Source organism: Furipterus horrens, unplaced genomic scaffold (assembly GCF_987537825.1).
Source record: "Furipterus horrens unplaced genomic scaffold, mFurHor1.1.pri manual_scaffold_12, whole genome shotgun sequence".
NCBI lineage: Eukaryota > Metazoa > Chordata > Mammalia > Chiroptera > Furipteridae > Furipterus > Furipterus horrens.
This window is the reverse complement of record NW_028327182.1, coordinates 48,221,182-48,239,711: the sequence shown is the minus strand read 5'-3', so window position 1 is coordinate 48,239,711 and position 18,530 is coordinate 48,221,182. Positions and strand designations below refer to the sequence as shown.

Sequence of the window (18,530 nt, the reverse complement as noted above, 5' to 3'; positions counted from 1 at the left end):
TATATATGTACTACATTGTACATAATTTCATTAAGTACTGTCATCCCAATAAACTTAAATTAAAAAATATATATAGTTCCATATTTTAAAAATCACACATCTGGGTACCTTAAGAGTCATCAAAATTTCATTGCAGGAGAGGATGACAAGATTGTTTACAAGGAGAACTTGTGAAAATCTCAGTATTATTATCCTTTATACTTTTCAGAAAGGTTCTGAACATTCAGTAGATTTACAAAAAATCTATGGCTTTTAAAAAATATACATATATGCAATTGATGGTTACCATATCAAGGAGTTAGCAAGAACCTCAACAGCATAAAAAAGATCCAGTCGGAAACAAAGAATTCACTAATTGAAATAAAGAACAACTCACAGGGAAACAACAGTAGAATGGATGAAGCCAAGACTCAAATCAATGATCTGGAACACAAGGAAGCAAAAAACAACCAATCAGAACAACAGGAAGAAAAAAGAATCCAAAAAAAAAAAAAAAGACGAGGATAGTGTAAGCAGCCTCTGGGACAACTTCAAGTGTTCCAACAAACACATCATAAGGGTGCCAGAAGAAGAGAAAGACCAAGAAATTGGAAATCTATTTGAAAAAATAACGAAAGAAAACTTCTCTAATTTTGTGAAGGAAATAAGACAGGCAAGTTCAGAAGCACAGAGTCCTAAACAGATGGACGCAAAGAGGCCCACTCCAAGACACATCACAATTAAAATACCAAAGGTTAAAGATAAAGAGAGAATCTCAAAAGCAGCAAGAGAAAAAGCAGTTAAGTTATCAACAGGTGAGTTCACATAAGACTGGCAGCCGATTTCCCAAAAGAAACTTTGCAGGCTATAAGGAATTAGGAAGAAGTATTCAATGTAATGAAAAGCAAGGACATACGACCAAGATTGTCCTACCCAGCATTGATATAATCTAGAATTGAAGGATAAAGAGACTCCGAGATAAGAAAAAACTAAAGGAGTTCATCATCACCAAATCATTATTATATTAAATGTTAAAAGGACTTATTTAAGAAAAAGATTAAAACTATGAACGATAAAATGGCAATAAATACATATCTATCGACAATTGAATCTAAAAACAAACTAAGCAAAAAAGAAGAACAGGAACAGAATCATAGATATGGAGAGGGTTTTCATGGTTGCCAGATATAAGGGGGTTGGGAGGAAGGGTGAAGAGGTGAGGGGATTATGAAGTACAATAGGCAGTTAAGAGAATACCCATGTGGATGTAAACTACATTACAGGAAATGGAGTAGCCATAGAACACACCCATGACCCATGGACATGAACAATGGTGTGAGGACTGCCTGAGGGAGTGGTGGGTGCCGGGTGGAGGGGGGGCAAAGGGATAAAAAAATGAGACAACTGTAATAGCATAATCAATAAAATATAATTGAAAAAATAAAGTCCCGTTAAAGTAACATTAATCATTCTTTTTTTAAAATATGCTTTATTGATTATGCTGTTACAGTTGTTTCAATTTCTTTTCCCTTTGCTCCCCTCCCTCCAGTTGTTCCCCACTTAGTCCATGGCCATTGGTTGTACACATAGTTCTTCTCAAAATCTTCCTGTCTACTCCACTCCCTTCTGCTATGCTTTTTAATTCCTGTACCACCTCCCTCCCTTTACCCACTTCCCCATCCCCACTGACCTCCCCCCAATATGTTCCCCATACCTATAATTCTTTTTCCACTCTCATTGCCTAGTTTGCCTTTCTTTCGGTTCTCTAGCTTCTGTTGTTGGTTGTTGTCATACAGTTTTCATTTTAATGTTCATAGTTTTGATCCTCTTCCTCCTAAACAAGTCCCTTTGACATTTCCTATAACAGTGGTTTGGATCTGATGAACTCCTTCAGTTTTACTTTGTCCTGGAAGCACTTTCTCTGCCCTTCTATTCTGAATGACAGCTTCGCTGGATAGAGTAATCATGGTTGTAGGTTTTTGTTTTTCCTTACTTTGAATATTTCTTGCCAGTCCCTTCTTGCCTGCAGAGTTTCTTTTGAGAAGTCAGCTGAGAGTCTTATTGGGACCCTTTTGTACATAGTTCTCTTCTTCTCTCTTGCTGCTTTTAAGATTCTCTCTTTATTCTTAATTTTTGACATTTTGATTATAATGTGTCTTGGTATGGTTCTCTCTGGGTCCAGTTTTCTTGGAACTCTCTGTGCTCCCTGGACCTGTAAGTCTATTTCCTTCCCCAAGTTAGGAAGTTCTGCCTCATTATTTTTTCACATATTTTTTCAATTCCTAGTTCTTCTTCAGCTTCTGGCAACCCTATGATTTGAATGTTGGCCCGCTTATAGCTGTCCCATAGGTTTCTGAGCCTCTCATTTTCCTCAATTTCTGTTTCCTCTTTCTGCACTGGTTGACTATTTGTTCATTCCCTATGTTCTGATTTGTTGATTTAATCGCTGGTTTTCCTTCCCTCACCACTTATTTCGTATGTATTTTTGTTCATTTCAGCAGGGCTAGCCTTCATTCCTTCCCCATCTTGTTTAAGATCTGCTGTTAGATCTGTAAGCTTTCTTATAACCAGAGTTCTGAACTGAGCCTCAGAGAGATTTTCTATCTGCTGGTCCGATAGATCATAAATTTCTGTCTGGTCAGCTGTGTGATTGGGATCTCTATCATGATCCCTGCCATCCTGAGAGTTTGTGTTTACCTTTGTTTCTTGGGTGTGGCTGTCACACCTCCTACGTTATAGCGGACAGAGCTCCGTGCACTCGTCACTACCAGGCAACCCTTCTCACCACACTGTGGTGCTTTGTGTGGGGGTGGGGATCCAAGATGGATTCCTGTCATTCACTCTCCGCTGAGAGACCAGGAGCCTCCTCCTCCGTTCCCATGCCCTCTGACCCTCACAGTCCGAGGCAATGCAGGTCTGCCTTCCCCAGCGTTGGAACCATGAGCTGACGGGTTTGGTCTGCAGCCAGGGGTGCTCCCCAGGCGCTTCTCGCCTCCCCTTAAATACAGGTGTCTGTGCTTACCACGGTCCCGCCGCCAGCACAACTTGACCTCTCAGCCCTGGCTTCGCCCCTCCTACCCGTCCAGATGAGCACCACTTCTTTATAACTTCATATGTTGGACTTCCATGTAGCTTTATTTTCTGGAACTTCTGGTTATTTTTGGTTTTGCAGTAGTTGTATTCCTTCTTAGTTGTGGAAGGAGACAGAGTGTGTCAGTCTAGGCCTCCATCTTGGCTGGAAGTCTACACTACTCATTCTTAAAGTGCATTCTTTATAAACATAAAGCACACTTTGTAATATATCCATTATGTTACTAAGAATATATAGTTCAGAATATATATGTTACTAAGAATATATAGTTCAGAATATATATTTTAGCTGTTGCTAAAATATAATACAATAAAAACTCACTGAGTAACAAAAAAACTTACGACTTAAGGAAAGAAAGGTCTTCTTTGATTAAAGGCTTTGCCGTCTAGTCCTCTGTAAATGAAAGAGTATTCAATGCTTTTTATATTTTGAAAAATTTCTTGTTGATGAAGTATCTCTATATTTGTTTTAAAATCACTTTCCCCTTCTCAAAGCAACATGTGTGTGTACATGTGTGTATATGAACTGAAAAATCAATTTCAGGTTTCAAGTGCAGTTCTGAGTAAGAAAATTTTAAAAAGCTGAGTATTGATTCTTATTCCTCCATACTTACAGTTTTGACATCCCTTTCTATTTCAATCCATTTCAACCCAACAAATAGTTTTAGATATTTAATATCCGTAATACACTATGCTAAGCGTAGCAAATATAAAAAGAGGGAGGGGAGAGGGGGGAAACATAAACTATTTCCCTCAGCCCAAACTAAATAAAATGGGCAAAAGGGTTTTGGACAGGAGAGATGTGCCTAGCACACCTTCCTCCAAAGAAGCCCTTTTTTTTTTTTTTTTTTTTTTTTTTTTTATCTCCTAATGTGGAACATTGAAAAATTAATCCCTGCCTTTTGCCACCTAGTAGTTATGGATTGAATGATGCTTTTTAACCCTTTTTGCCAAATCTGTTGCCCCCAGAACACAACAAGGATGCCAGCCTGCTAAACCAAGCACGTCGTTGTCCGGAGACAGCCAACTGACCTGGAGTCTGCACAATCCTTCCCCATGTGGGAAGGCCACCCTCCCCTCCACACCCCCACTGTTATTAGGGATTTCTGGACCCAAGGGTAGGTAGGACGACGACCATGTCCAGCTTGAAGCAGCTAGAGGAGCTTGAGACCTTCGCCCATTGTCCTTTACAAGATTACAAAGGGTCTTAATATCTGAGAGGGAGGGATAGTTATTTTTTACGAACCATGGGTATGGACTTGGGGGGGATGCTGGGGAAGGGAGATACTGGGTGGAGGGGAGTAAAGGGGAAAAAATTGGAACTACTGTAACAACATAATCAATAAAATATACTTTAAAAAAAAAAAAAGAGGGAGGGAGCGTGCAAAGAAAAGAAGAAGAATACTCATAGTCCCTGTTTTTTATGAGTTCATAATCTTGTAGAAGATGCAACTATGTACACCTAAATGGTAGAAAACATAGACATTTATATAACCATTAAAGAAGAATAAATAAGTATGTGAAATGTAGAAAAGGAGGATGGCTGATCCTTACTGGAGTGAGCAGTAGAAGCTATAAGGTTTCCCTGAGTAAGTGAAAACTGGGTTGGTTTTAAAGGCTCAAAGGGATCTTGGGAGAAGGGAGATAAGGTGTTCTAGGTAGAGCATGCAGCATGTCACAAAGGCATAAGTGCCTAGCATATATGGGTTAATAATTTCTAGTGTGATACAGCTATCTGGTATCTATGTAAAGTAGAATACCTGAAAATGAAGCCAGAAAGTGAGACAAGAGCCAGATTATCAAAAAACTTGAATGTCATTAGGAGTAGGAAGTCAGAAGGAGGTCTCTGAGAAACTTTGAGCATATGTGTGAAATATTCTCCTTCTCTCCCTTCCAAGATTCTATTTATTTTTAGAGAGAGGAGAAGGGAGGGAGAAAGAGAGGGAGAGAAATGTCTCTGTGAGAACAGAGATATCGATTGGTTGCCTTTCGTACGCGCCCTGACTGAGGACCAAACCTGTAACTCAGGGATTTGCCTTGACCAGGAATTTAACCAGAGACCTTTTGCTTTGTGGGATGACGCCTAACCAACTGAGCCACACCTGTCAGGGCATGCTACCACGTTTTTATCCCCTCTGACCCTCCTCACTACACTGTCAGCAAATAATTTTTTTTTTTTTAGATAATCATGTACGTGTGTCCTCAGGTTCAAAGACAACCCTCTGGAGCAAGAATTTACCCACTGGTACTCTTCTTGCAGTTTAAATAATTTCTTTAAAATTTTTTTTAAATTACCAACCAGGATTTAAATTAAGATGGAAGGGGATCTAAAAGAACTTCCCTATCTCTCTCCCTTCACTAGTATAAACAGTCCTGTGTAATACACAGAATGGTATGGAGCCAATCTAGGGATTCGCAGCAGGAGGTATACCCAGACTACAACAGAAGAGCCACCATCATCAGTCTGACCACAGAGAAGGTCTCTTGTCCCATAACCACTGAAATTTGAGATGAGTTCATCAAGTCCCATTGACTTTATCTCCAAATATCCTCCAAACCTTGTCTCTCATGTTCCTTCTAATCAGAAACAGCTTGTTTAATTACTCAAGACATTTTGTACCTCGATTATTATATCAGCCTCTTAGTTTAGCTCCTTGCTTTCAGGCTTTATATCTAAAACACAATCCCTTAACTTTCCATCCAGCTAAAAATCCTTCCAGCTTTCGTAATAGCTGTAGCACACACAAGTCCAAATTTCTTATAACTTTCTTTAACAGGCAATTAAAAAGCATAATAGGCTCTAATATTTCAAACCTTATCTTCTTCCGTTCGTTTACTCCACAAATATCTATTGATTATGTAAATGCACATAATGAGCTATTCTAGACCTTTGGGGTGTGTGTGTGTGTGTGAACAAAATAGGCACACACACACGAAGACAAAACAAACAAAAAAATCATGGGAGCTTAAACTCCACTAGAGCAAATATGACAATAAATATTAGTTATACACTATATTAAGTGTTATGTGCTATTAAGAAAATACAAGTACAGAAGGAAGTAGGATGGTCAGGGTAGGCCTTACTAAAGAACAATATGAGAGAGACTAAAAAGAGTCAAGGAGGTGAGCGATGCAGGTCTCTGGAGAAAGTATGTTGCAGACAGAAAAGCACACGTGGTACAAAGGCTCTACTACAGAAGTGTGCCTATAGTGCTCATGGACTATTAGAAGATCAATGTGGTTGGAGCAGGGTAAAAGAAGGGGAGGCAAGAAGAAGGAGAGATGAGGGTGGGGAGAAGGGGGAGGAAATGACAGGATGATTATGTAGGACCCTGCAGACAATTATAAGGACTTGAATTATATTCTGAGGAATATAGCAAGCATTGCGAGTGACATGTTAGCAGAGAAATGGCATGATTTCAAAAAATGGCAATTAAAAAAATATTGCTCTGGGTACTGTGCTGACAACAGACTACAGCATAGCAAGGGTGTAAGCAGGAACTCTGATATTAAAAGGCTACTGCAGTGATCCAGGAGAGAAATAATGACAGATTGTGTGGGTGATGAGAAATGGTCACACTGTAAATGTGTGATATTTTAAAGGTACAGTTAATCAGATTTTTCTGACACATTGGATATGGGGTATGAGAGGAGTCAGGAATGCAATCAAGGTTTTTGGACTGACAAAATGGAAGGACAGATATGGCATTAACTCAACGAGAAAGCTGGTGGAGCAGGTTTTGGGGGAAAGACTGGGAGTTCAGTTTCTGACATATCTGAAATGAACCCGGCAGTTTGCAGTTCAAAGAAAAGATATGGGCTGGGGGTTCTGTTCTGCCTCAAACAAACACTGCATTCCAGCTGGCAGAACTATACACAAGTCTCTAACGTGTTCCCTAAGTCTCTGTGCCTACATGTTTCTCTGTTTAGAGCGTTCTTACTCCGGTCTTTTTTTCACTTGGTCAAAAACCCTCAGTGTTCAAGACTTATATTAGGTATCATCTGTTTCATGAAACTCAGATGATTATCATCTGCTTTATGAAACTCAGGTGATTATTATCTCCTAAGTCACCTTGTTTCCTTAAGTCACTTAAGTAACTTGAATATATAATGGCTGGTTTTTTAGCATACTCCAAAGGCTAAACAATTTTACTTTCTTTTTTGTTAAGAAAAAAAGCAGCCATTTCATAAGCACAGGTGAGCTGCCTGCTCATTATCAGAAATCTTTAAAGAAAATTAAGACCAGAGAAAAATATCTTGGCAAGCAGCTCAGTAAGCAGATTTTCCATTTTCCAATTTTAGTAGCTATTTGAAGACAAATCTTCAGATTTGTATTACATAATAAACTTTACAGGATAAAAACAAAGAGAGCAACATCTTATGCCCAATTTCCAAAGTTATTTTCTATTATAAAATTTTTTTTTTCTTTTGATTGTCATACTTTTATCTGCTGTGAGGAGGCATTTAAATGAGAGGAATTATTGGACCAGAAAACCAGTCTCTTTGTTTCATTCTCAAGAGACAAACTCTAACCAAATTGAGAAAAGAAGGAAAATTAAAAAGATATACAATTTAAAGAATGTAAAAATGTAAAAGCCTCTTTTACATGTAAGAACACTGGAATCCAGAGCGGCTGCCACAACTGTTTGAACAGGTGCTCTCAACTAACCGTTCTGTGTAGCTACAATCTGCTCAAAGCTAAGTTCCAGAAGGCCAGAGATTTTTGTCTTGTTTTACATAGTAAGTGCTGAAAGGAACAAATTTATAATTCTGAACTACATGGGGTTGAAATACATTCAAAATAAACTATAAAATAAGTATAATACATTTCTCTAGGATTTAAAAATTCTTCACTCTTTGAAAGTCATAAAATTTAGAATATCAAAAATTTGCAAGACATTAGCCCTGTACAAAAGTGGGGAAGGGCAGACCCTGAAGCAAAATCTCAAAGTATTAAGTTTATAAAAAAAATTCTCTGCAAATCAAAAGAAAAGGATATTCTATTAATACCTCTACACAGTATTTTAGATATTATGAGAAGATTATAACCTTTGAAAATAAAATAGTACAAAGATATTATTACACATCTTTAGAGAATCAAGATTTATAAGGATGCCCTGGCTGGGTGCTCAGTTGGTTGGAGCATCATCCCATACACCAAAAGATTGCAGGTTCAATCCCTGGTAGGGGTGTGTACGGGAGGCAACCGATTGATGGTTCTCTCTCTCTCTCAAATCAATAAATATATCCTTGAGTGAGGACTAAAAAAATAAAAATTAAGAAAATTCAAAGATTTATCAGGATAACTAGAAAAACAAGTTTAAAAAATTTGATTCCAGGTTATATTAACACAATAGCTCAAAATACTGTAGAGAAACAGCCCAGGTTCTAAAAGTTCCCTTGTCAAAGAAACTCTGACTTGAGCTTTTTAAAAATTGAAGCATAATTGACATATAATATTATATTTTTCGGTATATGACATGATTTATTTGATAATCATATACACTGCAAAATGATCACCACAGTAAGTGTAGTTAACATTGGTCACCAAACATAGGTACAAAATTTTTTTTCTTATGAGAACTTTTAAGATCTACTCTCTTAGTAACTTTCAAGTATGCAATACAGTATATTATTATAACTGTAGTCATCCTGTGTACGCTACATTCCTATGACTTTATTATATAACTGAAGTTTGTTCTTACTTGGTTTTAAAACTGAACAGCCTTTGAAGAAAACACTTTGAACAATAACCATAGTTGCAGTCAATAGGCAGTCTCACACATGTATTTCAATCCCCAAAAGGAAATACCAAGTGTTATTTTAAAGTTAAAAAATACCAACCTTTTTAACCTCATGTAGTTTTCACTTGCAGCAGGGCGGCATTCGGCTCTTTGTACCACTATTCCTTCCAATGAAAGCTTATCTTGAATAGAAAGAAAAAAATTAACAAATGTATTCAGTTAATGTTTATCATTTTCAAGATTGTATGTTGACACATTAACAACAGTAATAATGATCACGGTAAAATATAATTAGTAATAAAAATCAAGAAAACAAAAGGAATGTATTTTTATTTTTTTCAATACAGTTTACATTCAATATTATTCTGTATTAGTTTCAGATGTACAGCATAGTGGTTAGACAATCATACACTTTATAGATTGGTCCCCTTGATAATTCAAGTACCCACCTGGTCCCATACATATGTTACTATAATATTCACTATATTCCCTATGCTATAATTTACATCTCTTTGATTATTCTGTAGCAACCAATTTGTATTTCTTAATTCCTTCACCTTTTCAACCAGTCCCCTGAGCCTCCCTTTGCCCTGTCAACCGTCAGTCTGTTCTCTGTATCTATGAGTGTTTCTACGTTATTTATTTTTTCAAGAGAAATATGTCTAAGTTTATGGTAGAATCATTGGTCAGAACAGAGAAAAAACCTTATTCTTGGCTAGCTAAAAAACTGGGCTCCTGTCAGGTTTGTTTACTGGGATGCTGCAGCCCCTTGCTCTTTCTGAAGAGGATGGTTTAAAATAGCATAAAATCAAGTGGAAAAAAACTGAATATATATACATGCATGAGTATACATACATATGAATGTAAATAAAATTCTAGAATAAATTGTGACTAGAACTGCCAGCTTATAAAATATTGTGAAACTGGGCAGGTCCATTGTCTAGGTTACTCTGTATACCAATTCTGCCAGCCAGTTGCCCTGACTCCTCTTTCCAGCAGAATTATTAATGTGGGTGTCTCCAAACTAGAGCTTTAATTGCTATGAATAACTGTCTAAACAGAAGGACAAGTTTTCCTACATTAGAAATAATCTTCATGACCCTGATTCAAAGTTCAAGAGAAACAGAGAAAGAACAAAATTTAGCACCTACTGTGTGTCTACTAGACACCAAGCATTGTGGTAAAGTAATTTAACAGACCTTATATTATTTGATAATACATATAACTGTCCCATGACAGTATCAGCTTTAGTACAGTCTGGAAATGTATGACTATAGTTAGGAATAGCTATGGCTCAGTCATATTTCTGTGAGAATTCACCTAGGTTTTGAGAAGAGTCAAGAAATCCTTTGGCTCATTGGTAATGCATTTATGTTTCATCTCTCCAGGGTGAATGACTTTATACATTTCTCCAACATTAACTAAATGCCTACTACATGAAGAGTACAATCTAAGCATTGTGGAATAAAAGATGAGTAAGATACAGTACTTTCAAGAAGCATGCAGTTCACTAGAGGAGAGAAATAAATTGACCAAATTGTAGAGTGCACATGATTTACACTAGAAAATCTTTCATAGGGTGCGCATTCTTAATATTGTCTTCAAAATTTAGGGGATTCCCTATTTAGCCCCTATGTAGTAACTGTGAACATACTATGTAATTCAACAGTTCAAGGGTCCCTAAGTGCAACATATGCAACATCTCTCAAGAACTGTTGGATGACAGAAAGAGCAACGATGAGAAGATACATGCCTACCTTATACCAAAATATGCCAGGAAGGAAATAAGTCATTAACTATTTTATATTAAATTTATATTTAAACATCTGAAAATAATTTCCTATCATTAACAAATTTAATAAAATTAAAATTAGAATTTTAATTTTCTTAAAAACAAATCTTTTATTCAATTTGCTTCTCACTGAAGCTAAAAGTTCTATCTAGAAAACTATCTTAATAACAAGGTTTGGGAAAATTTCAATGTACTCTATATATATCCGTCGTCGTCGGCAGCCGTCCATCTCGAGAGACGATGGTGTAGCTTCTTAAGAGTCTATCTGCACCGCCGAGAATGGTTGTGCAGTCCGACTCGGGAGTGACACGGTATCTGTCTCCTCCCGTGTTGAATCGACATCTTGTGATGACGCTGGAGTGTCCTCTCCAGTGAAGCTGAAGCTACAGAACCTGGGCAGGGTGATATGGAGGGTCTGCTGTTGCCCATGCAGCAGACCCCCCCCCTCTCTTCGCAGCTGAAGGGTCCAAGGGAAAGACGGACTCAATACAGCTTGGCTTCAGGTGCGCCGCAGGAGTTGCCGGTGTTGACTACGTCAAACCGCCTTAGGGACTCCGGCTCCGGATTTTCTGTCAGGGTTTACTCCCTTAGCCTTTCCCCTGAAGAGGTATGCCGCAAGGCAGCGGAGGTTTTTTGGAGTCAGAGTTTTCCTTCTCTGATGTGCCCTGACTGGAAGATCGAACCAGCGACACTTAGCTCGCAGGCCGACACTCAATCCACTGAGCCAAACCAGCCAGGGGAACTCTATATATATAGTATTGTAAATTCATGAGAAAAGTCCACTATTAAAACATATTTTTTTTAAAAAGCAAAATACAACTACAATATTGCCCTGAAAAAATTTTTACTTATTCAATAGATACATGTGTTTATTAATGTGGAATAGCAAAAGAGGTCTTAATACCACCTGTGAGTGTTCCTCACTTATTTAGTAGTACCTACTCCACATGAACAGGCTAATTTAACTTTCAGTTAAAGGTTTCTGCTGTCAACATTCTCCACATAACACTTAAAAGAGTAAAAAGAGTCCAAAGCACCTGGCCCATTTCAATACGGCCACTACTCTCATCATTATTCTTCCATCAGTCATTCACACAAAGCAATAAAATTCACTTTCCAAACCATAGTTTTCTAACCATCATATTCATTTTCAAACCTAAAAATAGTTTTTTAAAAACTAAAATAGCTTTTAAATGCTTCTCAAGTGAAAGGAAGTCTTTCCACCAACTGACTGCTCTTAAATAAGGTCACACCTCTATTCACTTGTCCTTCTCCCTTCTCCTCTTAACTAAAATTTAAAAAGCCAACTTATTTATGATACAGTTCACTAAGCAAAACTGAAAGTCTTCACACACTTTTTAAAGCCTCACAGGAACAAATTTTCCTATTCTTTCCACTAAACCATGCTTTTATTCCTCAAGACATTGTTTAAGATTTCAGGGGAAAGGTATTAAACATTACATTTTATTATTTAAAGCATTTGCACACCACCACTTATAAATTATAGATCACAGTCATTGATATAAATCCTTACTTGAGACTGCTTTGTTAGCCTATTTTGAAAGACCATAAATATTTGAAATAATCCTTTTATTTTTTTTGTTTATACATGTATCAAATATTTACTGAATGATTTTTATTTAGAAGATAATGCATCAGGGATAAGATGAATAAATGAAACATGGCTACTGCCCTCAAGGAGTCAGAGTCCAGTACAACCAATCACTAATGGGTATATAGTCTTAATAAGTATAGAGGACCACCAAATAACTTTTATGTGGGTTTTATCTACCGATATTTACCATATTAGACACTAAAACTGGAAATGTTTAGAAAATCAGAGTGAAAAAGGCAAAAAAGGCTTGGTATTATTATGAAAACAGTTCTGATTTCACAGATCCCTTGAAAAAGTTTCAGGGACTTCTGTACCCAGCAGTTTTCAAATCACATAGAGGTCTGCTGGTCTAGCAGGGTGATCAGGTAGATATACAAACCATTCTGATATACCAAAAGCACTTCTGCTAGACCTCCATTTAACGTATTTCCAGAATACCAGCACTCTCAACTCCCCTCTTTTAAGTATAATAACAGTGTACCCACAGCTTACTACACACTAGTGGGTAGTAGGTTAATCTCCAGTACTCACACATACTTCTCTGCTCCAGCTATGCTAGAACCTGTTTATGCTAGTTTTACCATTAGTAATTGTGCAATTTGATTATATACTACATAATCCCATTAATTATATGTGGGGGGAAAGATGCTTCTATGAAAACTAGATTTAATGTTTTGGTAAGTTGCTAAAAACTATTGTCAGATTATGTAGTGCTTATGTCAAATTACAGAGACAACTGAAGACTAGCAGAGAAACATAAGTCTAGAAGGATTCTCCATTCATATTGTTTCACAATGTCTGAGTTCTTGCTCCATTTTAAAGAAATCAAAATTGAAAATCTAACTAAATTGTCGGTTTAATCTTCACAAGAAAGAGAAAGCAGATATTCAATCAGCACCCTATACTGAACGCAATGACCTACAATAATACTGATAACTAAGTGTACATTAACAATATTTTTAAGATATAATGTTTAAGGCAGTAGAAATGCATATTAATACCATTTTATGATACCCTACCTTTGAATTTAAATGACCGAGTACTGGTCCTTCCATACAGGCTGTGGAATTCTACTGTACAATGTAGAATTTGTTGGGAACTGAGGAGGGGTGAAGGGACAGAGCAAAAAAGAGAGAGAAAGAACCCATGGACAAGGACAGTAGTGGTGATTGTTAAGGGGTGTGGAGGAGGGCATGGGGGCATAAATGGTGATGGAAGGAGACTTGACTTGGGGTGGTCTGACACAATACAGGGTACTCATGATGTGTTGTGGAATTGTGCACCTGAAAACTTGTATAATTTTGGTAACCAGTGTCACCCCAATAAATTCAATAAAAAGGAAAAAAAGTAGAATTTGTTAAGGGCTATTAGAGCTATAAGAGAGAGATATACACAGAGTACTGGACTTAATACACACAGAGAGATTACATCCAGCTGGAGATCAAGAGGAGACATGATAGACAAAGCAATGTTTGTATTGGACCTTGAAAAATAGGTAGATTTAGACTGGGAATTAAGTCAGAAGGGCACTGCAGGTAGTGGACAGTGTGTACAATGGCTTTCACCTCTTTCTCTCTTTCACTTAAAATGTTAAACTAAGGGACCCATACCAGAAATTGTTCAAAGGGCATGGTCATGACAGTACTCTAAAGAGAAGCCACATAAGCTCATTCTACTGAAGGCCTTGGAATGGCTCAGTTTCTACCTTTTCCTAGGCTTGGCCATTTGTTCAAATCTTCTTTGGATTCTGGGATATATTCCTCCAAATCCTTTCTAAATTCTCCCCCAACACCCCCATTTTTTCCTCCAACCTCCCACTTTTTTTTTTTCTAGACTGATTTACTAATTGGTTCCTGTTAATTGTAACCAAAAGAATCGTAATGAGTATGAACACATGCTTTTGGTGATGGTATTTTATTTGTCTATAAAAATTTGAAGGAAGACTTTTAAAAGTTAAGTATACAGAGCACATCCTAATTCTGAGGCTGTCATAAATAGCAGTGTTACTTTGGAGATGTTACTTTCCATCTCTGGGCCTCAGCAACAAAGTTACTGGGATACCTGAGCTCTCTTTAAAAAAGAAAGGAAAAAAGAAAAAAACGACCCACAAATGGCATTCCTCTCTAATTGGGGAAGTTTTCTTCTTTCATTAATGTTTACTTTGTTTGCTCTAATACTTTCTGAAAGACCTCGATATACTTAAATTCTCTTTGAGTAGAAATTAGAAACTGTTTCTTAGAACAACAGAATGTTGAGAAGCTGTCCCACACCTGGTAACACACAAACTTCTGCTCTAAGATAAACTTCCTACTCTATACCTCAATTTGAGTTATACTCTAGGTTGAAGAACTCAACAGAATTAAGTGACCGGGACTTTTTACAAGTTAAGGGCATTCCTAGTTTGAACAAGTTAAAGTAATAAGCAAGCAGGAAGGGTGCTCATTAACACTGGCATGTAAGTAATTGGAGCAGGTATGTCAGGAAGACAGTAGGCATCAGGAAGTGCACAGGCATTCATTTTCACAAGACCACACTGGATCCAGTTCATGAGGAGGCCTTTAAGAGCACTTATAACTCACATTAAAACACAGACAAATGGACTAGAACAAGGTTTTGGACTTATCCTCGAGACTTTTGAAGTTATTCTCCTGATTCACACTTTTATCACATCTGTCCACCCTGTCTGGAAAAGCAATGAAGAGATAGTATTTCCACAGAGCAGGTGCATTTAAAAGGTAAATCATTTTCAATATTCCTAGTAGTCTCCATTACCTCATTTAAAATCTTAGCAGATTCTGCCCATGGGTCACAGGGTATTGCCTATTAATACAAGCTACTTGGCATCTTAACAAACCAGTTACACACACTTGCTTATCCTTCTATTCTAAGAAGGTAATCTTTATTCAAATTTGTGAATTGATTCTCTGGTTTCTATTTAATCTTCAGGAATTTTAGGAATAAAAGATCATGCTCAGATTTCATTAACCTACATAGTTAGCATTTGATTACCTACCTCAAAAGTAACAAATGAACAGTCATATAAGTATTCCCAAAAGTTATCTGTTAGTGTAATATGTTTTCTTATAATAATATTCAAATTACAACTGTCTAATGCCCTGGGAATTCCCAATTTTAAACCAAATACTGAAACCATAATTTGAGAACTAGATTTAAGATTTAGAAAATACTTCAGCTTCCTCACAGTATTGCTCTTCACTTCCCCCCCTATAGACTGGGGGAAAGAAGGTTGTATGTATATTCCTACACAAGGGATGTTATAATGCTGATAAAAGGGTACCTGTGAATTACAGTGGTTAGCTAAGGTACAAAAAAGCAAAGAAGTAGGCCAGGAATACATAACTTTGTTCCATGAGTCTACAGAAACTATAAAAGACTTTTGATCAAAGACATAACTTAGTGACTGAGCATTTGAAAAACATTTGTATGTTTTAATACTTTTTGCTTGTTACACCACATGTATAACTAATGAATATAAAAACCTCAAGTACAGGTGTGGGCATGATGTTGTGATGTTGTATAAAAGAGACATAATCTCTAATCTCAAAGTTGCTTTAAAGAATAGGACGCTGAATAAAACCCAGAAATACAGCTTTATAAAAAAAATATGAATGCTGTAATGTAATAATAAATGCAGAAGGGTGGGAAAAACATAGTACAGTAATAGTTTTAGTTATACCTTCCTCAAAGGGTGTAATCCAGCTTTGCTGCACTTGCAATTAGAAACATTTTTTAAAAAAACAGCGATGGTTCGATTCCCAGTCAGGGCACATGACTAGGTTGCACATCAGGTCCCCAGTTGGGGGTGCGAGTTAGAGGCAACACAAGGTGATGTTTCTCTCCCTCTCTTTAATAATAAATAAACAAAAACAAATAAACAAGTTATTTTTTTAAAAAAGACAGCAAAAGTGATTAAACAGATAGAAAAACAAATCCCTCCAGGAAAGATTAAGCCTCCTGGAGAAAAGATTTTCACTATACTGCTATATTTTAGTTAAACAGCGCCGAACACTGTGCTAGCTGTGATGAGGGGTACAAAGGAAGAAAAATGCAGACACCCATGCTTAGAAAAGATTACAATATAGTTGAGGGATACAATATTATTAATGAAATACATATAAACAATCAATGGCATAGTTTCAATTAACGGGACGTGATCCGAGTTTTACTAATTTCATCCTGTTCACTCCACCATGTTGAATTAGTGATAACAATAATATCATACGCTAGTTTAGTTCTTCACAATTTTCAAGACACTTTCTTTAGGTATATTTTATTGACTATGCTATTACAGTTGTCCCAATTTTTTTTCCCTTTGTCCCCCTCCTCCCAGTACCCACCATCCCTCCAGAAATGCCCCTCCCTTAGTTCATGACCACGGGCCGTGCATTTAAGTTCTTTGGCTTCTCCATTTCCTTTACTATTCTTAACATCTCCTGACTATTTTGTACCTACCAATTATGCTTCTTAATCCCTGCACCTTTCCCCCCTGTTCTCCCTCTTCCCGCTCCCTGCAGATAACCTTTCATATGATCTCCATATCTATGGTTCTGATCCTGTTCTAGTTGTTTGCTCAGTTTGTTTTTGTATTTTAGATTCAGTTGTTGATAGTTTTGAGATGGTTGTCACCTTAATGTTCATAGTTTTGATCTTCTTCTTAAATAAGTCCCTTTAACATTTCATATAACAATGGCTTGGAGATGATGAACTCCTTCAGCTTTATCTTGTATAGGAAGGATTTTATCTGTCCTTCAAATCTAAATGATAGCTTTGCTGGAGAGAGTAATCTTGGTTGTAGGTCCTTGCTTTTCATCATTTTGAATACTTCTTGCCAGTTCCTTCTTGCCTGAAGTTTCTTTCGATAGTCTTATGGGAACTCCTTTGTAGGTAACTCTCTGCTTTTTTCTTGCTGCTTTTAAGATTCTCTCTTTATCTTTAACCTCTGACATTTTAATTATGATGTGTCTTGGTGTGGTCCTCTTTGGGTTCAACTTGTTGGGGACTCCCTGTTCTTCTTGGATTTGTATGCCTATTTCCTTTGCCAAATTAGGGAAGCTTTCTTTCATTTTTTTTTCAAGTTAAGTTTTCAATTTCTTGCTCTTCCTCTTCTCCTGGCATCCTTATGGCTCAAATGTTGGCATTTCTGGAGATGCTCCAGTCTTCTTAAACTCTCGTTTTTTTAAATTCTTGTTACTTCATTTTGTTCCAGTTGAATGTTTATTTCTTCCTTATGTTCCAAATTGCTGATGTGAACCCTGGCTTCCTTCCCATCACTGATGGTTCCCTGCATATTTTTATTTCACTTTGTATAAACTTCACTTCTTCCTTTATTTTGTGGCTGTACTCAATCATTTCTCTGAGCATCCTTATCACCAGTGTTTTGAACTCTTCATCTGAGTGGTTGGTTCTCTTTCTGGAGTTTTGATCTGTTCTTTCATTTGGGCCATACTTCTCTGTCTCAATTTGACAGCCTCCCTGTGTTTGCTTCTGTGTATTAGGTAGAGCTGCTGCACCTGTTACGTTGTAAGGGGCGAGCCTTAGGTATTTGTCAGTACAGGGCAACCTATTTCACTGCTTTGTGGTGCTATGCATGGGGCGGGGGGTCTGAGAGGGAACAACAGCGCTGGCTCGGCACTCGCCCCTTTTCCAGGCACTTCTCCCTCTTCCCTTATGCAACTGGCACCCCTCTAGGTTGCCCTGGTGATGGTTCCCAGAGTGGGTGGGCTTGTGTACGTTCTTGGACTGTGGGGGCCTGCTAAACGGACTCTTTTAAAACGGGCAGTTTCTTCTGCCGTCTCAGCCCCCACTGGTATTTACAGCCTGAGGCTATGGAGGCTTTATTTTCCGGGTGGTAGAACAGTGATCTGCGCAGTCTTGCCTGGAGCTGGGTTTGCTCCCCGGTGTGCCACCCAGCTTTTATCCGCCACACGTGAATGTGGGACTGTTTGGTTCCACAGGCCACAGCCGCTACCTGCCACTGCTGCCTCAACTCTGCCACACCATGTCCTCTCCGCCCTAGCTCCCCAGCTCTGTCCCTCTGACCGGTCTGGAAGAATAATTTTTCTTTAATTCTTTGGTTGTTGGACTTGTATACAGTTCGATTTTCTAGCAGTTCTGGTTGTTTTTTGTTTTGAGTAGTTGTTATCCATCTTATGGTTGTGCGAGGAGGCGAAGTGTGTCTACCTGTGCCTCCATCTTGGCCAGAAGCCCCTCAAGATACTTTAATAGTAAGTGATCCTCACAACTACAGGGTAGAAATTATGTCCCCATCATTAAGAATTCCTTTCAGATG

At 37.7% G+C, this 18,530-nt stretch overlaps 1 protein-coding gene across 1 annotated transcript in view; it reads right to left on the bottom strand.

Moving 5' to 3' along the window:
• GTF2F2 (general transcription factor IIF subunit 2) overlaps window positions 1-18,530 on the bottom strand; it is a 216,396-nt gene that overhangs the window by 94,549 nt on the left and 103,317 nt on the right. The window contains exon 5 of the mRNA XM_090258587.1: window positions 8,914-8,995. Within this exon, the coding sequence (XP_090114713.1) occupies window positions 8,914-8,995 (82 nt within the window). The remainder of the gene's footprint in view (window positions 1-8,913; window positions 8,996-18,530) is intronic.